At 24.1% G+C, this 26,423-nt stretch overlaps 1 protein-coding gene across 1 annotated transcript; it reads left to right on the top strand.

The window, feature by feature from the left end:
* The first annotated feature begins 258 nt into the window (after positions 1 to 258).
* LOC145836278 (transforming growth factor-beta-induced protein ig-h3-like) lies at positions 259 to 14,417 on the top strand. Its single transcript, XM_082944097.1, has 13 exons — positions 259 to 662; positions 6,770 to 6,889; positions 7,547 to 7,656; positions 10,085 to 10,354; positions 10,637 to 10,731; positions 10,989 to 11,190; positions 11,435 to 11,614; positions 11,922 to 12,068; positions 12,244 to 12,383; positions 12,700 to 12,990; positions 13,261 to 13,365; positions 13,760 to 13,898; positions 14,115 to 14,417. The coding sequence occupies exons 1-13, from the start codon at positions 259 to 261 to the stop codon at positions 14,354 to 14,356; spliced, it is 2,445 nt and encodes an 814-aa protein (XP_082800223.1). The 3' UTR covers positions 14,357 to 14,417.
* Positions 14,418 to 26,423: the final 12,006 nt, after the last annotated feature.

Here is a 26,423-nt window from a genome sequence, read left to right as displayed (position 1 = left end):
TATTTACAAATCTACAAAGATTCACTTTCTTGCTGCTCATTCAACCGTTAAAAACCGCGCAAACATATGACGTAACTGAAATCTCATCGAAGCGGAACGTCGTATCCCTCGTCGTAAAACCGCAAACTTGTGTCGTTAAAATCACCGAAGCATGAAGATATTTTTTTTCTTCACTCTCTCGTTTTACTTATCTCGTTTTAAAGTTCAGTTTAGCTGCAGAGAAGCGACTGATGTATAGACATTGGTAGCACTGCAAACATGAGGTTTATTTTCTGTTTTTTTATCTTCTCGCTTGGCTGTGATGCCAATCTCCTGAATCCAGAAAAAGTTCAGGATTTTTCCGGATCGGTCGAAAAACAACCTGAAAATCTTCAAGCCGAAGTAGCCACTGCTCAGCAGAATACCCTCCTAAATTTCAACAATTCTTCGAAAGGGGATTTTCCCTTAAAAATGCCTCTGACAATCGAGATAGGAGGGTCGGTGGGAGAAGTGGTGGCGATGGTCAATTGGCTGAGCGGGAACTTTGACGTCACAATTGACAATTCCGAAGGTGAGGTCATGAGAAAGTTCAACTCGGTACAGTTGAATTTGGTGCTGAGAAGGAAAAGTGTGAGAAATTCTGACGAAATAATACAAGCCAAAAGGCCAATATGGACTAAACGGTTTGTTTATTAATGCTGAAATAGTATAACTTAATAAAGATTGTTGGATTAGTAAATAATAATTATTATTACGAGATCTATAATTTTGTATTAACTTAGTTAAAGAATTCGGTTATTATATTAGACTTAAAAGTTATACTAAAACTATTAATATTATTTTAAACTTTATCGTTTTTATTGAAAAAGTTTAAATACTTCGATAAATATTTATTTAAAAATTTATGTAATTATTAAATTAATCTTATCCTACAAAAATAAAACTTTTTAACTTATAAAGTAAACCTATTAACAGAAAAGTAGTAGTAAAGAGTATTATTTGTTGAATTAGAACGTACAAGTTTTTGAACTTTAGTGAACAGCTTCTTAAGTTTACTTAGCATTGTAATTTTGAAATAAAAATGTAAACAAAGGTTACGAAAGTTAAAGGTATTACTAAAGTTTAATCTTAGATGAGTCAAAGTTTTAAATACAAAGCAAAATTGGCATTAAGCCAACAAAACACTTGAGATTTTATCAAATCAGTCAGTACACAACGATTAAGTTCAATTAGGTTTAATCAGTTTGAATGAAACAGATTAAAGCTGTAGTGTATTGTTGTACAAATGAGCTTTTGTTAGTATTTACTTCAAAGCTTCTACTGTAATTTGTTTTTAATTGCGAAAAATGAGTTTCTACATAAAATGAAGAAGACTGTGAAAATAAGAAGATACAAAATTTATAACTACAAACACTATGCATTTAAGTGATTCCTCGAAAAAAGAACAGAGACTAATAAGTTTTGTAACATATACAGGAACACACATTTTATATACATTTTTTGTTCTTTTTTATACAAACTAACTTTTTTATATGCTTAATTTTTAATATAAAAAAAACGTACTTATTTTATCTTTGTGTTTGCTTAAGTAATAAATCCAAATAACAAATGTTCGAAAAAAATCTTCATTTGTTTAATCATCAAAACAGTTTTTATCAAAATAATATGAAAATAAGTTGTTGATTGACGTTTTTTAATATAATTTGATTTATTTGAAATTGGTTGCGATAAAACTACTTTTGCAATTGTCTTTGCCTGAGGTTGTAAAAACTTTCATTTGAAGTTTTTGAAGTAAAAGTTTATTAAATATTTATTATCATATAGTAAAAATGCTTTGTAGTTTTGATTTAAAGACTCAAGATTCAAAGGTAGTTGAAGGTTTTTGTAAGTAAATATTAGTTTTAAAGATGTTTTAATATAAGTAAACAACAAAATTGATAAATTTGTTTTAGTGTTATGAATATATGAAGTTTATATTTATGTTTGTATTTTAATATGTATAAGTAAATGAATAATATTATAAATATTTTGATTGAGAAAAGATGCTAGCTTTTATATATCCTTAAGGTAAACAATTACATTTGACTACATCTGCTTTCTTATTAGTATTAAGGTATCATAAGTGTTTATTTAAAATTAAAAGTTTAACAAAAATGACTAATATTTAAAAGTTTTTTGAAAATAAGCTTAAAAAAACCTTTTTTGTATATTTAACAAAGCTAAACTGTTATAGTTTAAATAAACGGAAGCATTTAACCGAATTAAGCTTTCTAATGAAGGTAATTTGAAAGTGATTAAGCAAATTATTTTCAATAATCTTAAACTAAACTTTTTTTAAATCTTTCATCTACTGATGCATACTAATAAGTAATTTATCCAGAAAGTTACAAACAGAACTTTAGATCAAATGCATTAGTATTTAAAAAAATATAAGTATTAGTTTGACATAAATCGTGAATAATATAGTTTTGCATGTTTTACTTAATACAAAAAATTTTTGTTGAGTATTAGATTTAAGTTAAAACACAAAAACGTTTTAAATAAATATGTAAAGTTATAAAGTTCTTAAACAATTAGAAGTTAAATATTTAACAATTAGTTATCAAATAGGGTTTTAAACGGTTTAAAAACTATTTATAAGTGTCATTCGTATGAATTTTTGATAACCTAATGAGCTAAAGTTTACTGATATTTTAGTCTTAGTTTTATTACAGCAAAAAGTCACGTTATAGTCGTGAAACGAAACTACTGATTTTTTTCTCTCTATTTATTAGTAGAAAGTCACGTACCTAAACAAGATAAAGCTTTCTTTATCAGTTTAAACTTATTTTGACCTTTTTGTTTGTTTTTTCTGCTACTTTTTTCTATAAGTATAGGGTGGTCAGGGTGAATCCAAAGTAGCTGTTTGAATTCGTGAGTAGATCAAAAGTAAAACAAAAGTTAAGTACAAATTTACCGTTTAAAAACAGCAACTAATTCTCTAGATCAGTTAAATTTTATTTTTTATTATTGATAATATTTTAGATTTTTGTAAAAGTGTAATTAAACTAGCAATTTTTTTCTGTTTCAAATTTAATAGTTTAAATTTACCGTTTTTTTTTATTGTCATTATTTTATTTTGTTGTTTATTAAAATATAGTTTCTTATATTATACTTCAAACTAAAAGCATAAGTGTTTACTTGTTTTATTAAGTTAGAAAATAAGAGTAACTTATCAAAGTTGAAGCTAAACGAAGGTGTCAAAAACTTAAAAAACATTTGTGTACAAGAGCTGTTTGTTTGACATAATTTGTTTTATACTATTATGTGGTTTTATTTTGTTATCGCGTATAGCGAATGTAATCTTATTAGTTTTAGTGATGTCGACAAATATTATCGTTTCAGTAATTAGTCGTAAATTAAATCATTTATAAAAGTTTAAGAATATCTCTATAACTTAGTGTTAAAATATTTACACTTACAGCATGAAGTTAAAATTTTTATACCATGTGTAGTAGTAGTATTTAATAAGCATTAAAATACAGAATTGGTCTTTAAACTGAATTTATTTCTACCTTTTTTAAATGTTGTAATCTATAACTAAAAAGTATAAAATTAAAAAAATAGTAATACTTTAATTACTCTAGTTATGTTAGTTGTTATTTATTAAAACAAGGAAATTCTTAAATATTCTAAATTACTAAAACCATAACTAATCAAATGCTTTTTTAATTATATTTTGTATCCATGTAAAATTTTTTATTCAAAAGTTAAAGTTTTTTTTAAGAAATAAATATGAGTTTCAATTTATACCTATCGAAATTAAAACTTCATCAACGTGCAAGCAAATAATATGGTTTAAATAGTTGGCACCAAATACAAAAACTGACATTTGTTTATAATACTACTTTTGTAGTTTGTAATCTTTCACTACTCATTTATATCTATAAACTATTAAAATGTTTTTAAAATACAAACAGCATTGAGTTAGATCAGAAAAGTAGTTAAAGTTTGTTTAGACTTCATATTGTTTTCATTGTCTTTCTTTAAATCACGGATAAAGTATTTGTTTATACTAACAAACATGTAAACTTTTGTTAAAATACGAAACTAAAAACATTAAGAACTTTTTTAAGGCGCCTGGCTTAAGGTTTAATTTGATTTTATTTTAATTACTTTAGAAAAAATCTTTTAACACAAAAAATTGGTTGTTTTTAATCTAATTTATTTACGTTGAAGTGCATTTCGTTAATGCTTTTACTGTTTGGTCTTACAAAACTGTCGATGAAAAAAAAATACTTTAAATCGGTAGCTACTGTTGTCTATATTGAAAACGTTGTGGTTTCCTAAAAAAATCTTTGAACAATGTTTCATTTGACGCTAATAATATTAGAAATGCTTTTAGGCAACTTTAATATAAATATTAAAGAAACACATTATAATGTTGCTTTTATTATCATGTTTGTATGCTTATTTGATGAGTTAAAATGGTGACTAATACTTAAGTAAATATTACCTTTTTTCACCACAAGTACTAACACAAATGTTAACTTGACATCAAGTTATTTAAAATTTATCAATAATTTTTTTCTTAAATATTTTTGTTTGGTTTACACTTGATAATAAAATCATCATTTGAACTAGATTTTAAAAACAACACAATTTATACATTTTTTGCAACTTTTAACAAACTTACAGACTTTATTTTACGGTAAAAATGCAAAAGTAAACCATATTAACGATTCAAATCGATTAGTTACTAAAACCCATTAGAAATTAAACCGCTTACAATTTACTGAATGTTTATTCGTTTATTATCAAAAACAACTTCATTTGGTTTTTGTATTAAAAGTATTAACGCGTTAAACCAGACAATGAAAACATACATTTAATATGTTTAATGAACCAAAAACTAAGTTTACATATTTCATCACTTTTTATTTAAAATGTAAACATTTTAGCGCTTAATCTGTTTACAGTAGAAGGTTTTATTGCATTAGTCAGAAAATTAACTTAATCCGGTTTTTGTTATTTTTACGTATTTTTTCAGTTCATATTCATTTTACCTGTCTCTTTTAAAATCTGTTATATTTAAAACCGGATTAATTTTTAGTGTTAACAGATTTTAAAAGTCTTAATCATTATTAAATATTTTTATTTTTAGACCACCCAATAATACGACTTTATTTATATTTTGTATATTTTATTTTATTTATAGTAAATTTTAATTTTTTAAAAATGATTATTTTTTAACTTATGAACTGGGGATATTAGTTTCGATATTTTGGTAAATATGTATTTATATCAAAACTAAAAAATTATTTGCTGTAGTTCTCTAAAATTTTAAAATGATTTAAAAATTGACAAAAATATAAGTAAAAATTTAAATTTTCGTATTTAGATCTAAACAAATACTTTTGAAAGTGTAAAAAACATTGAACTTAAAGTATTTATAACGTCAAAGATATTTTATGATCAGCAACAAGAAAACTTTGATTGCTCAAGGTTAAATAACGTTTTTTTAGATTCAGTTTTATAAAATTTAGTATTTATTAACTTCTATATTACTTTTAATATTAGTTATGTTTCACATTGCCTACAACATTTGCATTGCAGGTTATTCAAAAAAGAAAAATGTTGTCTCAGTATATTTTTGTTTGTATCAATATGTAAGAAATCGTCTTTATCAATTTTTATTTTACTTTGAATATTTTTTATTACTCTAGAAAAAAGCAACTAGTTTAAATCGCAAATACATATATATTTTGTTTTAATTTATTTTGTTTTAATTAATTTAGTTATAAATAAATAAAGTTCTTAGACATTGAAATTAACTTTTTTGTGACAAAAATATCTGCTTAAAAATAAATAGTAAAATAAATGTCTACCGGATCAAGCTAAAATAAATTAAATAAGAAATGTAACTTAAGTTTTAATACTTTTCACTGTGAGAAAAAAACTATTAAATTGCAATTTAAACTAACTTTAAGTTTTAACACAAAACAAGCTTAAGACTTTTCAATCATTATTAACGCTTTTTATTATCAGACCACCCAATTAAACAATGAATTTTTATCTACAATGTTTTACTTTATGCTTAATTAAACTTAAGTATACTTTTTTATAATTTTAAAACAAATATATAGGTTATCATAACTTTCTCAAAAACAATCTTATTCTCATGAGATTTTAACAGGCTGCATAATAAAAAATGTGATAAAATAATAGATATTGCAGCCATCAAATTTATCGATGGTTTTATCTCATAGACAACTTAATAATAAATGAATTGAAAAATTTTACAATTTAGGTGTTAAGTTACATACGTTTTACCTTCACAACATGTTTTTTAAATTACCATGAAAAAAAAACAATTTACGCTTTTTCAAATTTACGCTTTCTGCAATGCAAGACTAATGTTTGAATCTTATCTATTTCGTTTTTTGTAATTATTACGATACAGACTAATGTAGTTGTCATCAACTTTAAAGTTCAAAAACGGGAAGTTTTGTATTAATAGTATTTGATTGTCTAAGCAAAATTTATATTATTACTTAAGTTTTGTAAGTTTAAGAATATCTAATAAATATGATGTAAAATATAACAGCAACTACTAATATAGACTTAAACAATAGCTTAATTAAAACGCTAATTGATATTTAATTTTTATAATTTTTCTATTTAAATTCTTAGTTTTAAAAGACTTTTTTTTTTCAAGTTTTATGCTTGTTTTCTTTTGTTAGTTAAAAATGTTATAATCACTTTATAATCTATATTTTTAACAAAAATTAATTTTAACAACTTTTTACAGACACAATGTATGTGATTATGAGCTTACCAGATACAATCGTATTCCACTAAAATTAATTGAACATTTACAACCATTTGTCAAATGCTGGCAGAATAAAAACCAATTTGTATGCTTAAAAAGGTAGTTCGTTAAATTGCTTCATATTTTCAACAATAACATACTGATTAAAGTTTTAAAACTCATAAACAATAAAATATTTTTATTAAATTAAACTTAAAAAGTATTTAATAAGATTTTCGTTCATTTCAACAAAGTATAAGCAATGAAAAATTAATATTATCAGTATAAAGTCATTACAAGTACTTTAGTTTTATTAAATAAAAAGCGAACAGTTTTTTAATATTTTATTAACATATACTCAAGTTTGTACCAAAAATCTACTTAGTTTTCTTGAAATAATATAACGACGATAAGTTAAAGTCAGATAACAAAAACATTATTTTGTCATTAGAGCTAGAAATATTACAAATTAATTATGAATAGCCTCATATAAAATTATAAAACAATTCAGAAGTTTGAGTAAAAACTTTACGGTGTTCAGAAAACAAAATTATATGAATTTATCAGTTATCAAAAGAATACGTATTTATTTTACTAAAAAATAACTGATTTTTTAAGATTGAAATATTGCTATTAATAAAAACCGATTGTTTTAAAACTAAATTTAAATTTTTTTATAAACAAGAACAAAGAATAAATTAAAAAACACAGTATAAAGCTTAAACAAAATTACTTGACAAGAAAATATAATAATTTTACTAGCATATTATTTTATAGATACGGAATAGGAAATTATATACCAACAAGCAGAATAATTTGGAGATGCTGCCAGAATTTTGTTTTGAACAAAATTAAAGCCTATTGTGTTCCAGTAAACAAGAGTGTAGGTTTGTATGAACATTACTGCTAATTTACTGTTATTTAGCACAAATTTGCTACTTATATAAGCATTCGAACGTATCATTTTGTCAAAATAACGCTGTTTAAAAATTTTACTAGTAATAAGCAACACTTAAGACATTTCTGAACACCTCATTAGGATACTTGATTTAAAGTCTATTATTTTTAAGATGACATTTATATTGAAGTTTTATTGCTTTTTAATAGCTTTTAAAGTATACATTTACCCTATAAATGTGAAAGTTGCTTTGTGATAGAATTTAAGCTGAACAGTTTAAAAGTTTATATGAATTTTGCTCAACACAAAAAATTTTAACAAAATAGTACTAAGAGTAATAAATACTTCTATAGTTTTACGTAAAAATTTTAATACTCAAACTTATTATTTACAACTATATACTAATTAAGTAAGTTGTGTTCAAATTTAACTTATAACGTTTTACTACTTTAATGCTAACTCAAGTTCGGCTGCTGACAATTTTGTGAGTTTGGTTTGCTATATTTTAATTAATTGAAATTTATGTTAAACTTTTTAATCACGATCTAACTAAAATAGTTTTAACCATTATCTTCAGCAACAAATATACATTTTATATAGTTGATTTAATTATATGTTTAGGTATATATTGATTACAAGAATAATTACGAGTATAGTTAAACCTTCAATTTTAAATGAAAATAATTAAGCTTTGTTTGTTTATTAAAATTCATAACTGAACGGATGTAAGATTTGCACGAAGCGGTTTTTTTTTGCAAAAAGTTATCTCTTTTGTTTTTTCATTTTGTACCTTCTTTAGTTTGAAGTTCTGTCAAAAGTAAAAAATAGAAGTTCATTTCAAACTAGTTTGACTTCTAATACTCGTTAATAAACCAAATGCTAAACATATGTTGGTTAAGTAATCAAGTATTACTAATAAAGATTTAAGGTCGAAATATTATAGGTTACGAATATAAATATTTACGAGCTAAGGTAATTATCGATATTCATATTTAAAAATGAGAAAACAAAACTAAACAAAAAAAAGTAAATTTAAGGGGTTAGAGAGTTATTTTTCAGGTTCAAGGTTAAAATAAAAAGTATCCAAAATAAATACTTGGGCAACCAGCTTGTAACAATTTATAAACTTTAGCAAAAATGAGGAAAGTAATAACACAGAATTATTAAGACTATCTTATAAGAAACCAAAAACACTGAGAAATATATTAATAAACAAAAACAATTTTACAAAACAAGAAAACAACAAAACAGCTGAATGTGGAAAGTGTGCTTTATTTGGAAATTTTCGAAACTATAAAAAAAGTATGATAAGTAATAATAAAACAATACAAACATGAAAATTAAACAACATTAATGCAAAGGTTATGGAATACATGCAGCTACATGCAACATATGCAAAAACTTATAAATTTGACAAACAATGAACATCTTTACTAAGAGGTGTAATACCCACAGAAATATATGGAACACCAATAAAAATAAATTTAACTTTGAAATAAAAGACCAATTTGCTCTAATTATACATTTAAATAAAATTATTAAAAAAAATACCATAACAGATTTAAAATGCATACACAGTCGAGGTTTTAGAAAGCCGTAAAATAACTAGTTTAGACTATACAGAACAATGGTGGGTTTAAAAACTAAGGCAAAATTTAATTTAAATAGTATTTTAAGGGATATTTTTAATAATAAATTCAAAATATCATCAATTTTTGTTTTCGTTATCAAGTGCAATATTTAACGATTTTTTTAATTGTTTTTTGTGTATAAAAATAGTTTTTCTTAGTTACAGTGAACGAAAATTAATTTATAAAGTTCTATTTTCTCAGTTTCTCAAATTAAAAAATCATATCGAACTTAACTGACTAATCTCAAACATAAGCGTTCTTTTAATCTTCAAATAAAAGTATAAAATTCAGTATTTTAGTAAAATAATAATTTTTTGTTTAAGTTTTGTTTAAACTTTTAACTAAAAATATCTAATTTAAGGAATTTAAATTTGTTTAGTTGCTTGTATATTTTTTTGTTTTCTACAGAATTGAAAATTTTTCTTTTTTAATAAACAAAAGATCTTTTCGAAATGTTTGTAAAAGACTGAGACTGATTTTTTTGATGATTCTAACAATTTTTAATCTTTGTTTAGTCAGATTTTCAATCCTGTCCGGTCTTTATAATCTGAAGAGACAGACTACCCTCATCCAATTTTAATTTTTAAAGCATCAAGTTTAAAGTTTTCCGTATAGTGTTAATAAATCATTTAGATATCAAATTAGTTAATGAAGTTTTAAATTTTTAATTTTATGCAAAAGTAAAGTTCAATACAAAATTTATCCAGAAAAAGTAAGTTGAAGATAGAACTGATTTTTTTAGTTAAATACATAAACAAAAATGTACAACAGATAAATTTTTAACAGAAAAGCGAAGAGCAAACTCTGCAGTCAGTCAACCAATAAAAGTGTCCAGGTTTCACGAAAGAGCAATAATTCATAGAAGGAAGAAACCGAAAAGAGGGAAGAAAAATCATAACAGAAGGAGGAGAAAAAACAGGAAGCGTAGAAGAAACAACAGAAGAAGACACAAGAAGACGAGCAAAAAGAAGATAAAATTAAATAAAAATAAAAGGAAAAGCAAAGCGTTTGTCGCAAAGAAAATATTTACTAGTTTCAGAGCTGAACATACGACAGGTAAATGTATTTAGAGGTAGTTGAAATCAAAAAAAAAACTTCAAATAAATTTTGCCTCGGAAAATTTTAAAGTTAAAAATTTGTAAGACATACCAATTACAAGAAAACCCAAAACGAACAAAGTTGTATGCTCACCAAAAATTAATCAAATAATTTTGTAGGTTAATAGTTACAGGGGTATAATACTCAGTAAGTAGATAGTGCTAAACAACGATATTTAAATTGACATTTATGTACTTTTAAAAAAAAATGTTAAATTTTATACTATTAATTATCTTACAGAAAATGCAGAGTACTTAAAGAACATAGCTGGTAACTCAATCATAGAAAATAAAATCGTTGACTTTGACTCTTTTAAAAACAATCAAATTTTTAAAGTGAGTTTTCTTGTTTTGGGTAGATATAAATCATAAAGTTTAGTAACTATTCCTTAATTATTTCAAAACCTATAAAACAAAACAAATTATTTGAAACGTACAGAAGTTTTTATCTTAATTTTTGTTTCTCAGTGAGAAATTTATGTTGTAAATTTAATTTTCTTATTAAAAAATGCTCATGCTAGATATCAAAAGTTTGTACATCAAAAACGATAATTACTTTTACAACTTACGTTTAACATCAATAACTATAAAAGGCAAAATCAGGAATGCCGATAAGATTAAACAACTTTGGTTACGGAATTTGGACTGCAAATTGCCAGAAAATAACGAAACCTGATTTTTGGAAGTCTGAAAACGCAGTGGTTCACAAAATATCAGGAATTCTGTCAAACGTTCAAACTTCAACTACAAGCTACCTTGAAAAAAAAAGAAGTTCTTTTTCTAATTTTTACAAAGGTTTTTTCTGAAACTTAACATACTGTAAGTAGATAGATTAAATTAATTAAAAAAAATAAAGTTAAGAATAAATTCCATGAAAACACTATTTTTCAAAAAAAATTAAAACTAATAATAAACTAAGAATAACAACTTTAACTTTTTAATTGTGATAGTAAAGTAAAACTATTTTTAAATTAAGAATAAACAAAACTGTTATATTTCATTCATGTCTAATTTTAACTACAAAAATTTAATTTTTAAGCGCTTTCTTATGTCGGAGGAGACGCATTTGAGTCTTTACAATCCAAAGATAGATCCATGACATTATTTGTTCCAACAAATTCAGCATTTTCAAATTCTGTTGATGAGGAACCGATTGAATGTCTGAATGAAATTGTTAAAAGTCACATCGTTGAAGGAATATTCTGCTCAATTAATGCTGGTTTTTTACAAATATTTAATAAGATAACGACAAAATGCTCTTAAGTTGTTGTACTTTAGAAATGTACTGCATAGTCCTGTAATACTTTATTTTTAGTACAACTTTTTTCGTCCGAAACCTTTTAAAATACATTAATAAGACAAAAAAAATACTTGTTTACATTTTAGTTAGTTATAATTATATCACTATTCATTAAATGTTGTTGTTATACTTAGTTTTGTTTTACTTTGACAAAATAGCTTTGTAGTTATTTCATTTAAGACTGCTTAATAAGCAATATCTATGATAAATACTAATTTTTTTACAGGTAAGACTCTTACATCAATAAATGGTTTTCAAATAGTTACCCATAAAAACAACTTCACAATCCAAATACATCAAGCAAAATTGATTAATCGTGACGTAATGACAACTAATGGAGTAGTACATACGGTCAATAACCTTATAAAAAAAGGTTTTACATTTTATGTTTTTTAAACTAGTTTCTGTCTACTTTTACTTTTAAAACATACATGTCTTTAAAAAAAATGCCACCAACAACTGTACCATAAAACAACTTTTTTGCATTAATTTAAGAAACTAACTAAAAAAAACATACTTGAGTTTAACTACATAAAATAATTTAATAGTAAGGACAGTAGCAGATATTTTAAGAGAAGAAAAGAAGTTTAAATATTTTTATGATTATTATAAAGAATCCGGTAAATTAGAAGCTCTTAATAAAATGAGAAACATCACTTTATTTGCACCAATGAATTCAGCCTTTGAGGTTAGTTTCACTTAAGAACTATATAGAAACTATACAGATTTATTACGACTAAGTACTATTGATTTAATTTTTTATATTAAAGTATTAAGACCTAAATTAGACGCAAGTACAAATTTTTGTTGTAATTGTTTGTTAATTGTGATTTCTGTTATTAATTATACCAAAATGTTTAAGTAAAATTAAATAACATAACTTCCATGAGCTCATTTTGCTTTTGTTTTTATTACTTATCAGCAAGTCAGTGCGTAATAAAATAATATTCAAATACCTTATTTATTAAATGCTTTTAAAACATGATTATAGTCATCAATATCAGGGACTCAAAGGTGTGGACGCATTCGAAATAATCAACTCACCTCAACACTTACGTCACCAACTCGATTATCACGTCACGACACATATTACGTCATCCTCAAAAGAACCAATGAGAATTCTCCGCACTCGCGAAGGGACAAAACCCGTGTATGAAACTACCTATTACGACTTTAGTGAGAAAAAGAAAGCCGTTTCGGTTCAGTGCACACGATTGAAGCAACAACTTGTTGCTAGTCAACCTGAGAACAATAGATTGACGTCGTGCGCCGGAAACATCGTCGCGGTTGAACAGGTTTGTAAAAAAATGTGTTACTCTAAATATTTTTAGTAATATAGTTTGTTAACATTTAGTTTTGTAGAACTTTTTACGTAATAGCTTTAACTTGAATGCTGTTTAATACAATGAAGAGTCCGGTGTTTTTTTTTACTAAAATAGAGCATTTTAAAAGCTTTTGTACCGTGTAGACTGTAGATAGATTAAGTTCTGTAGCGTCTTTAATATTATTTACAACAAATTTTTAGAATTAGTAACTGTAACTATTAATTAAAAAATATTTTACAGCTATTTAAAGTCCCTAAACCAAATTTGTTAGAAGTTTTGAAAGATTCTAAAGACGGAGATTTTTCGATGCTTCTGCAAGTCATAAGTCGTCACAACTTAGAATATGTTAGTTTTATTAAAATTTATAAGTATAACTCAAGTTTATAACAAAAATTTATATTCACTACTGTGTTTTTTTGATTTAAATAAAGGATCGTTTAGTTTTTTTTTTAGTTTAAGAGTATCTATTTTCAAAATTTTATGAATAATTAAATTTTTTAACAAGCTAGAGTTTATTTAAAGATACTTTCACAGAATAAATAATTTTGAAATAGGTATCAAATGTAATAAAACTTGGCATCAAGTCAGTTAAGTTATTTTCATTACATCAGATAAACTTACACCTTATTTTGGACTTAAAAAGTTTTTACAAAAACTTCTTAGCCAAAATGCAATGGGATTGAAACTTTTACAAACCATTATACCTCACAAACATTCATATACGAATTATTAACTACAGTTGCTTTTGAAAGATGAACCGTTAACTTTCCTAGCTCCAACAAACAACCAGTTCAAACAACTGAGCAATTTTGTGTGGAACAAACACTTCGCAAATCCTGAATGTGCAAGAAGAATCATCACTTATCATATATTACCAGGTTTGTATTACTGATTTGAATTTTTGAATTCTTTTTTAGAGATACCTTTTTGATTTTCTATAATTATTTATTACAAACTATTTTGACCAAAGTAACATTTTTTTTGTTTAATTTTCTTCATAGACTTAATAGTTTAGTTAGTGTTTGAATCAGCCCTATAAATGTGTTAAAATATTTAACATTATCAAAAATATAGACTATAAGTAACTTTCATAGGTTACCACTGTTTCGATGAATTGATGCAGCGCCCCCAAAAAATAAAGACCGTCAATGGCCAGTACCTTTACTTGTGTCCTAAACGCGGTTACGCCATGTTCGGTAAAAGGAGAAATGTCCTCCGAAGTAAGACTGTAAATACCGACCTCATTGCAGACAACGGGGTGGTTCATTCCGTAGATAATATCTTAATTCCGAAGTATTATGACGCCACGCAGTATCCGGACGATAGCATATTGTGACGTCATAAAAAATGATTTTAAAGGATTTTTTATGAACTAAATACTGTTGGTTGAAGTAGTTGGGAATAATTTTGGAAATTGTTGGTTTGATTTTAAGTTTAACTAAGTTATTTTTGATCTGTTGAGCAGATTTCGTTAAGTTTGTTTTTGTTGTTTTTAAGAAGGAAAAAAGCGTTGTTTGGAAATTATAATTACTATGATTACATGAAGTATTAAGTAGAAAAATTTTGACTACTATTTTTGTTTTAACTACTGCTAATTTCTCATTTATTCTTTATTTTGATTTTGAGATGAAAAATGAAATAACATGAGTAAAAAAATTTGACAACATGTACTATTTCTTTAAAAACTAATGTGTCTTTTTTTTAATTATCATGTAGTTTTAATGTAACTTTGCTATAAGTTTCTAATATTTTCCTTTTATAGTGTATTATTGTTTTTATAATCAATTTTGTTGCCTAATTGTGTTACTAAAAACTTTTTATTTTCTACCTCTTAAAAAAATACATATTTGAAAACAATTGAAAATTTAACATATGCTGTTCATATAAGGTATTTCTTATTGTCGGATACTTTTTAAGATATTTTTTAAATAAAACAAAAAAATTCAATATGTTATTTATCATATATTTATTTAACTTATCTTCTCTTCTAAAGCAAAAGTAAAACAGCTGCATCGAATAAAACTGACCAAATTTTATTTTAGAGTTAGTTTGACCAACGTGTCATTGAGAAAGATTAAACCTATCTAAAACACGTTTTGAACTATGTTATAGTTAGAAAGTTTATTATTGTTTAACCACGTAACAATTTTGTTAAAACAGATTTAAAGTAACTTCATTTTTATCAAAAGAACATACTTTCTTTTGAAATTTTGTAAAAAAAAATTTTAGCTTCTAAAATATGCGGACTGTTAATCAAACTAATTGTTTTAAACAAAGTATTTGAAATACTACCAGGTTAACGAGGTAATATGTTTGTTTTAACTTTACATAACCTAACTAGAGATCATTATTAATGTTTGTTTCAGCTCATAAAATTATCATACACCGCTTATTAGATTGTTTACTTAAAATATAAATCTAAGTTTATTTAGGCATAAAACTTTAAAGTGATTAAAACACTGTTTTGTGTGTAAATTTTTTAGAGTTTATTTTGATAAAAAACTTATACAAACGTTTTAGATTGTAAGTTACTGACTTGGTTTTTAAAGTTTTTTCTGATAACAATTGGAACAAGATTAGTCTAACTGTTATATAAACAGTATGTTTACAGATTTCTATTTATGTAATATTGAAAGAATTGTCTTACAGTTACTAAAAATCATATGTTATCAATATACGCAAAGGTAGCTAGGACTATTTTAATAAACGAGTTCGTTTGAGTTTAGCAATTTTCTAATACACTTGGTTAACCAAGTCTTCACTATATCATAATGTGATTTTGTTCATGATCTTTGCCACTTAAAAACTAAAATTGTGCTAAAGTAGTAGTCATTCTGTTTTCCTTTTTATTTTTTTGAGAAACATTAAATTTTTGAAAACAACAAATATTTGTACCTCAACATAACAAACTAATATTTATTTCATGTTTTAATAGTAAATGAGATTCTTGTACAAAATATTTCATTATTCTTTAAATTAAAATTTAACATTTTTATTCTAGTTTATTGATCTGCTATAAACTATATAAGACACAGCACAGATAGTTTAGTTGACTTTTTTAATATATTTTTATTTTTAATAGTTATTAAACAAGCGTTAACGTAAAACAAAACAACCTATAATTAAAAACAAACTTGGGAGTATACGAAAAAATTTGTACATAATTGAAAATCAGCCATGTTAACAAACAAATGCATTTAAGTCAGTAAAAGTTCGTGTTGCAAAATCAAGTGTTTTGGCAAAAACATTAATCTACTTATTTTGATTTATTATAAAGCGTAAGACACTTTGTAAAGCGTTTATTGTAAAGCGGTTTATTTGATCAATAAAAACAAATAAGAAAAGTTAAAGGATTATAAAAAGTATTATTTTAGACTTTAGACTTATCTTGTCACCATCAAGCTTGTGGTAGAAGAACTTATTGTGTAAATGTAATCTCTCTTGTAGCCGGTACTTCTGAGAAAGTAACAATTTTATCTGTTATCGATAAGCCTTTCTGGTAAAATAAAAAAAAAAAAAAGTTTATGGCACACAACATAATACGTTTGTGATAAAGTTTGCTAAGATATATTGAGCTAAAAGTGAAATATTTTGCAAATTACGACTTTATAAGTATATAAAACTTACTTGCCAATTTTCGAAAAATAGCAAAAGAAACTAATGTTTTTGTACCGTGTATTTTAAATAATTCTTCAAGTACTAAATATCTCATAATTTTTTACAAACTTAAATTCATTTGATAATAGCTTCAGTATGAAAAACAGTTAGATTATCTTATATATTTTCAATATAAATTACTCAAATCTTTACTAATTTAAACATAAACTTTTATTTATTTACTACAAAGACAAAATTTTAATGTTTTTTATTGCATTTGTTTGTTTACATTGTAAACTTTTATACTTTGACATAGACTCATTTATTTCATTTTTATCACCTATTATGACAAATTTGTGTTTATTATTGAACTTTATAAGCCGCTACTTATTATAAAAACATTTTAACCTAGTTTATATTTTATTTTGTTTACGTAGTTTATAAAAGAACCGTTTTACAAACTATTTTAAAAATAACTGTTTTATAATAATAATAATTACTTATTTTGTTATCCACTTGGACACTACTATCATAAGCTTTTCTTTTACATAAGTTTTTATTAATCTATATTAGGTAGATAATTTTTTAACTATCTGTACATTTAAATGATGATTTTGGAGTTTAAGTTTGACACAATCGAAGTCAAATTAAAAGTGCGGTTAGTATATCATAAAACACCAAAGTAACTCTATAAGTCAAAAGTCATTCTATACTCTAATCAGTTATTAAAAAAAAGTTAATCATTTAAAAGTTGTGCAAAACAAAATAATATGTTTTTCAAGGAGTTTCATCGTGCTTAGTTGTTTCAAAGCCCGATAATTTTGTTATTTTATTACAACCAGTTATTTTACGTTTGGTTATATAACCATGTTATAAACGAATTTCTTTTTCCACATTTTTACAATTATACTCACTGAAAAAATTGTTAAGTTTTTTTTATATATGTTAAATATATGTTAGTTAAGCATAAAAATGAAACAACGCTCATAAAAATGACATCAAACTACACATTACTAACTTGTTTAAACATTTTAGAGCTCTAGAAGTGATAATCAATACTAAAAAAAATTATCTACAAGCAAATATACATACTTAAATTAAAACAAAAAATAAAACACTTATGTCAGTAGTAATTTCATATGAAAAACATTGCCATAAATGGTAGATCTAGATCTGCTTAAAACATCAGACTTACTTTATTTTTAACGATAAGTAACAACTTTACTAAAATTTTGCCATACAAAAAAAATAAAGTTGAGACCGGACTAAATTGAACTAGTTATTAATTTTTAAATTATTACAGCTAAAATTGTTGAAGCTGAAATGAAAAAAAAAATTAAAGCTTGTTAAAAGTAATCAGTATAATAGTTAAGTTAAACATAGTTTAAATTTATGTTGCACAAGCTGTTTGCTTATATAATAATATAATAAAAACTGATAAGAATTTAAAAATAAAGAGTTAGAATTTTTTAATGATTAATAAAATGTTTTTATGAATTTAAATATTTTAAGTTCAAAAAGTTCAAATAAGTAACAATTATGTCAAAATCATTAAATATTAGATAGATAGAGTATAATTTTTTTTTATATAACTGAATATTATTTTAATATTTTTATATAAGATCATTTATGTTAAAAAAATTCCTTTTAATAATTAAATTACTCAATATATAAGTATAATCTATAAAATGAAATTTTGTTTGACAAACGAAAACAATATTCAATTTAGAAATACTTTTAATTAATACTTTTGTAGTATTTGTTTAATCGACTTTAATAGCAAATATATTGCGCCATAACTTTTAAAACTTCAACGTTTTTATTTTTAACTCTTACATTATCATCTTTGTGTGAGTTAGCAACGTTGTGTAAATATTTAAACAATCAGTTTTTGATGTTTTATTCACTGAATTTTATTTATAACCCAGTTGCAATGTTTGTTTGTTTTTGACCCATTTTACGAGTGAGATTTATGATAAAATTGAGGTTAAATTGAGTTCTTTAAAATAGAGCAGAAAGTTTTAGGCAAAGTTGACAAATTCAACAGGTTTCTTAAAAATAGCTCGAGTCAGTTTAAATATATTGTTTATAGTTGTAGCAATTTTTAAAATAAAAGTTTTATTTTGCTTTTATTATTTTTTGATAAGTATATAAACTTTAAATGTATATACTTTGTATGTTTATTAAACAGCTTTCGTATAAAATATTCTTCTGATATAACTTTATATTTTCATGCAATTTTCATACGTAACTTGATACTTTAAATTAGAGCCACGAGACCGAAAAATGATTAAACTGAAGTTTTTGATAGATAAAAAGTCTATCAAAATTGTTAACTCTTTATATAGTTCAAAACTTAAACAGACTATTATATCTTTTAATTAAGCTAATATCTGCCTATTCTGTTTAAATTAAAACTGAGCAGCTGTGAGATTTTGTTTTAAAATCATAACTGTTACAAAGAGTGTAAACTTTTTGAAAAATTGTTTAGATAAAGACCATCATAAATCAATCAACTAGGTTCAAAAGTAGCTCATCATATAAATCAATCATTAATTTATTTACTAGTTTTGGATGGTGAAGTATTCAAATATGTTTTATAAAACGTAAACAGCTATAGGACAGAGCTAGAAGTAGCTCAAGTAATATGTAAAACGTATGGCCGAAAACGTAAAAAGCATTGTCAACAGATGATAAAAATAAATGGTTTTTTACGAGATATATGTGTAATTTCACCTTTGATGATCCTAAACCAAAATTTATTTTAAAAAAGTTTCTTAAAACTGGCCAAAAAAATAAAACAAATCAATATTATTGCAATTTTTTTTCATATTAAAACGCACAAATATTAAACGCGTTATAGCTCAATTTGTAATTTTGACATTTTACAACCTCTGGTGTATTTGTTTTTGCTTTAAATACGTTCTTATGAATACATATACCAAAAATTTCCTTAAATAGAAAGTGAAATGTGACATTTTAAAGTAAATGGTAGAAAAACTAAAGTATAATTTATGGAAATAACAAATTAAATGCATGTTAAATGAATAACTTCTGAACTTGTGACAAAAACAAACTAGTGATATCGATTGAGTTTTTTAATAAAAAGAATTTATAATACAAACTTCAACTTTAACAAAAAATATGTATAACTTGTACTAAGCTTAGTAAGTGTTATGAGTTTCATGATAACTTTACAAAAAAGTATTAGTCCATTATAAGCCTTAACTACATTGAACTGCATCTGATATATTTAAAAAATAATACATCAACATATTTAGATACAAATCGTAATAATTGTGTTATGTAAGAAGATAAACTTGCCTTAATTTTCTTTTGTTAATCGTGTATTTTTTTCAACGATTAACGACTGCTGACAAACAAAGCATTTTTTTACATTATCGTAAAATTTATCAATAACTATCCCCGATTAATGAAGTTTGTTTTAAAATCGTTGCCAAGAAGGTTTTGTTTTTTAGACTAAATAACATTCATTGTTCATATTTGTTAGTAACCTAGCTTACTGAGTATTTTAGATAACATCAAAAACTAAACAAAAGCAGATACTGCTTTCAAAAACAAGTGTTTACCTTAACTAAAAACAAATTATTTTCAACTTGAATTATTTATTAACTAGATTTTTGTCTTATTATTTTGTTTTTCTGATTTTATATGTGTTGATATTTATGAACACCTGGTAGTTGAGTTAATCTAGTAAAATATACTGTGATTCATTTTACTTCGACTAATATAAAAACTTTAACATTTAATGTTAATTAAAAAACACTGATGTATGTAAAATCGCTTAAAAATTTTTTCTTAATTAACTTTAGCTTGGACTTTAAAGCAAATTAATATTATTTTTTTTTTAGTTTATAACAAAAGTCTAGTCTTTTTTTACTGTTTAGAAAAATGTACCCAAAACATTAATATTGTTAAAAAATATGCAAATAATATGCAAAGTTAAAAATATCTTCTTATTTTTAGGTTGTTACAAAAACTAGCTTTAAAACTTTAGTATAACTATATTGATACTCAGAAAATAAATTAAAACTGTAAAGTGTATACGAAATTTTTGCAATATATATATATATATAAAATTCAATTACTATTAAGATTTTTGTTGTGCAAAAGATCTTAGAGAACTGAACAAGAGATCTGGCCACTATCATGTGAACTATATATGATAAGCACAAGTCGCAACAATTTCAGTAGTTTTACAATGGGATTTAAATAAGTTACTTTGAAGCTATGAGTAACGTGACGTATTACTGGACATCAGTAAAGGCATTACTGACAAGCTTTTTATTAGTACATATTGTAGATTACAATGTAGTAAAAAAAACTAATATTTAAACTAAGAAAAAGCTAAGTTTTTTATAGAAAATTAGTTACGTAACTTAGAAAAAAAGTTATTCAATTTGATTCTAGTTGTAAAAGCTTATGACTTAGGAAAAAATAATTTAGTAATATGCTTTTAAGTTGTTTTTATTTGTGTTAAAAGAAGAAAAATAAACAAAAACTAAACGTATTGACAATTGATTCTAAAATCTTTTGCGACAATCTTTAATCTTATTATTTTGTTTACTGAGTAATTACAATTTCCTTGTAGAAAATTTTTACTTTTTCAAACAAAAAAAAAAAACAGCTGCCTAAATAAAGGAAAACCTAAAAACTATGAATTTTAGAAAGAATGTAGCTCAGAACATGCAGTTTACTGAATATGTTTCTTTTATGTTAATCTGGTTAGCAGATAAAGCAGATAACTTTTGGGACTATTAAAAGTTATATTTTAATTTGTACAAGACTGTCACTAGAAATATAATGACATTAAAACATTTTTTGGTTATGTTTGAGATAATAAAAAGCTTAGATACAATTGTTAAACAAACATTATGTATAAGTCATACTAAACTGTTTCAAGTAAAACATTCCACCAAATACTTTGTCATTTAACAAGTCACAATACTATGACCGACGTTTGGCTGAGATATTTCACTTACGTCAGTTGATTGCGCGATTTTTACGTTTGAATAAACAGCAAAAAATCGAATCTCAAAAGATTTGTAAATATTTAGACTTTTACACGGAAATTTTGTTAAATAATCTTAGATGAATATTTATTTAATATCAAGCTATATGGTTTGAAAAATTTATACTTTATTTATTTTTTGCTAGAAACTTGTAGTTAAAACGTAATTTTTCTAAAATTGCTTATACACAACTCTAAGTAAATAGTTTGCACATTACAAATTTGTAACAACGATGATTGAAAAGTTTTTGTGATTACAAAAAAACTAAAATTAAAGATTGGTCTATAACTTATTTTTATTAACTAAACAATTTTGTTATTTATATCTTTTTTTCGTAGAAAATTTAAGTACAACTTGACCGACCTATTTTTTATATTTATCCACGATAAAATTACATAAAAGGTTTAAATTACTATGTTTATATTAGACCTAACTATAATTGACATATATCAATAATGAAATGTTGCAATTATATTACAAATAGGCATGAGAAAATTTAAATTTAAAAACAAAAACTCAGACATTGAGGTAAAACACAAAGTTAAGAAACAGTTTTTAAACGTAATTAAAATTGTTTGTTTGTCAATATATGTGCTTTAAAATTTAAAAATATACAGGCAAGTTGATAATTTTTTTTTAATACCAAAACAAACTAGTCAAAAAAAAAAAAAACAAAGGTATAAAATAAAAAATCTATTAGATAAATATGTATTGATTAAAAAAATAAATGTTTTTTTTTCAGTATTTTTAACTGTCCTTGTGGCAACATTTGAATTAAAAGAATTTATTTCTTATATTTTAATTTCTTTGTACTTAAAAATAAAGCACCGATTTTTAAGTATAAGTACAAGCAAAAATTTTAAAAGTTTGCTAGACAAATCTTCAGTTCAACAGAATTCATATGTAAAAAACAATTATTAAACTTGGTAAATTGTTTTTTTAAGCAACCATTTACTTGATAAAACGCAAAGTCAGTTACTTTGGACTTCAATAAATATTTCTAAGATAGTACATTTTTATCAATAAGTCTTTCTAGTAAAACAAACATGACTTTTTTTTATCTTTTAAACAGTAAAACCTAGATATATTTAGCTAGAAGCAAAAGTATCTAAACTCTTCATGTTTTTATAAGTTTAGGGTTTTGGATAAAACCTAGTTAGAATAAGAAAAATAAAGTTTTTCAAAGGTGAGCAAACTGTTAATTATAAGTATCTTTTAAGTGAAAAGTAATTGTTTTGCTACTCTTTCTTTATAAATATGTAAATTAATAAAAACTAGTAGTGTATGGCTTAGCATAAACTACTTAATAGTACTTTAGGTATAAAGTTTCAACGTATAAGACTCTGTTTTACCGCTGTAGAAAAAACAACTGTTTTTATAGCTTGTAAAAGTTTTTTTTTGCCATAGAATAGATTATAACAACATTTTGTGCTTAATCTTGTTCTATATGCCTTATCTTCTCTAAATTAATAGTTAAACTTTAGCAAACAAACCGGTTTTGTTAGTTAACGTTTCTTCATAAAATTCATATACTTTTAACTTTTAAAGCTCTTTTTCACAATTACAGGTTATATATTTACAACATTTTGTTATATTTTAGTTTTAGTGTTTTAACAATGGTCATTACTTGTTTAACTTATACGTTATTTGTTATGTGGTTTTAATAAAGTAAGTAAAACTTGACGTGAGTATTACAAATGCTACAAAAATCGTTTAAAACCTTAAAACTTTGATAGCAAAATTTATTATAAATTTAAATTTTAAAAACAACACGCTTTTTAAGAAAGTAAGTAAGACGTTTTAACTAATAAATAACTTTTTCAACGTGAAAATGCACATCTTTCAAATATAAATTATAACTAGGTATGTTTTCAGCCGGGTAATTTTATTATTCTATTACATCAAATTACTGTGCTTTAGTAGATGTAACAACCTTGTAAAAAAGCTTTTAAATTTACATTTTCCATTTATACTTGACGAAAAGATATAAAAAATTATTTTTAAAAACCAATAGAAATAGATTGTTTTCTGATCAAAACTTTTGAAGACCAACAAGCTAAGGTTAATTTAAAAACTCATTAGAATCTGAAACAATGTTCTATTTTTTACTAAAAATCTTAAGTAGAAATATAACGCTAATTGATATAAATATAAAGTTAAATGTTTAAAAAAAAGTTACACTTTAATGTTTAATGGTCGCAAAATATTTTCACCAGATTGAAACATGAATGCACGATTTATTAAATTAAGTTAGCTAAAATTTCAACAGTTTAAATTAAAAAAAAATTAAATAAGCGAGACTCGAAAAGTAATTTAAATTTTTTATATAAAAAATTGATTTGCGTCTATTAATTACTAAAAAACTTTAAATTAAATTAAGATTAATATTCTAATAAAGAAAAAATGAGTTACCGACGCTAAATTATAAACAAATAATTATTAAATAAAAAATATAGACCAAGCTTTAAACACTGAAGCACTACTATGTATAATCATAAAACTAAATAAATTTTATTGAAAAGTACTTAACTTTCTGAGGTTTTCATTAAAACTATTGTTTATTATTTTTTCTAAAAGTTCTGCTAAAAGTTACTTTCAAGTTTATTGCAAACAAACAAAATATAAAATAGAAGTACTTTTCGGACACGCTCTTCAGTATTTTTTCGTGTCAAAACAAGCTGAAATAATGATTAACTGATAAAACTAAGTATTTAAGCAAACAAATTAAATTTAACACAATAGTAAAAATTAACAAATTAAGGCAATCGTTTAATCAGAAATAATATAAATGTAACACAACTTTACTAATCAACTAATTTAAGTTCAACGAATTAAACAAAATGGTCGAATAAACAAATTTCTTTTGTTTACAGAGTTCTGGCTTTAAGCTTAAAATGTATATAGCTTCTAGAGTTTTTAGGTGAAATTCGTTACGAGCAACTGATATAATTTTGAAGTTGTCCACTTTATAGTTTTCGACACACTTAGGATTAGTAATCAGGTGTTGGCCAATCGCTGAACTACTATTTAGTTTTTCCAAATCATCAAATTTCTTTTCCTCGTTACATGACTTAATCTTGTTTAAAAAGTTTTTTGGGATGTGTTGGTTGATTCTAAAAGTTACTTCATGTTTTTAAATATTAACTTATAAAGCACATACATTTTGATTGTGTTTTTTTACGACATTTAGTTAGTATTCATAAAGGTTGCGTTTGTTCTTTATATAAAACAATATAGTCAATTGCAAATTCGAATTAAAAATATACCTGCTTTAAAATCTATCTACGACTTTATTAAGCTTACATACAGTTTTCGTTTTCATATTAATTTTAAAATAGTTAAACAATATTTAAATTGTGTTAAACTTTATTGTTTTTTTTTTATTGTTTTTAAGGTGTACAAAAGACGACAATTATTTTTAAAATTTAGTTTACAGATTTTAGTTCAATAAAAATTTATTTAAAATTTAGACTATAAAATTTTTAAATCTGAGTAAGAAGGTTGCCTTATTCATTTATGCAGCCTAAAATAAAAAACCGAAAAAGTTGTTTTATTAAGAGTAAAAATTAAACCAACAGATATTTTAAAAATAAAAAAACATTTAACTATTATGTTTCAGAATAATATTGAATATATGTAAGAATGAACTTAATGATAGCTGTTACAATAATTTAAATTTTTGTTTAGATATAAGTCATCATAAATCAATCACAGTTTTTTGTCTATAGCAATTTAAATTGCAATTAAAACTAGTAATAAATCAATCATGGCTAAAATAAATAAGCTTAGAACAGATGCATTAAATAAAGTAAAACAAAACGGGTAAAAAAGAACACATTTCATAAAGCGAATGTTCACTAAAAGTTCAAAGTAGTTAACGCAACACTATTAAGACAGATTTAATTTTTTGTAAAATTTGACGTTTTACTTTTTTTAAATTGCTAAGTTTTGTATTTTAAATTACATAAAAAACTAGCGATTAAAAAATTAACGACGATCTTTTGCATATACTCTAATATATCAAAATTTTTTAATGATTATAAAAGAATCATATTAACTTAATATAACTTACCGGTAACAAAAAGAAACAAACAAAAAATTACTTTTACTTTTAATTTTCACGAGAGTTTGACGCTTATCACGATGTTTTACAATGTGTGTTTATTAACTTACTAAATGAATAAAATACAACATAAGTCAAAATTAAATAAAACTAAAGTATTAAATATTTTTTTCTTTGTAATTCTCTGTAAATAAGCTCTTATAGTCAAAAATAAATGACGAGCTCACATAAATGGTAAAATAAATTAATTTAGTTGATTTCGTTTATGTGTTTATACTTTTAACTAAAGCTAGTATTATTTTGCTTTTTAACCATAGAAAACCGTGAAATAGCATAAACAAACACTTTTTAGGTTATCGTGAACTTTTATCGGTAAGTAGTTTCGTAAAACGGTGTTTGTTTATAAAACTAGAAGAAAATAAGTTTTCTTCTTAAAATATTATAACAATTATTGTGTACATATTTTTACTTTTGCGCTTACGTTTTTTGAAGATATCGGCTGCAATTTATTAGAAGAAACGTTTTTTTCTTGTTAGCTTAAATGAAGTTTAAAAAAATAGCTTTTTATTTCATTCATATTTGTAATTTAATTTGAAGTTAAAGCTTATTACAACAAACGCTTTCAAGTATTCTTTATTTACCGAAGAAATCAACAGACTAATTTTCTGTTTTTGTATTCTCTAAGAAGCTTCATTAGTATTTAGTTATTG

This window comes from Thalia democratica, chromosome 5 (assembly GCF_965202585.1).
Source record: "Thalia democratica chromosome 5, ktThaDemo2.hap1.1, whole genome shotgun sequence".
NCBI lineage: Eukaryota > Metazoa > Chordata > Thaliacea > Salpida > Salpidae > Thalia > Thalia democratica.
Note: the sequence above shows the minus strand (reverse complement) of the source record. Positions and strands in the feature narration are given on the sequence as shown.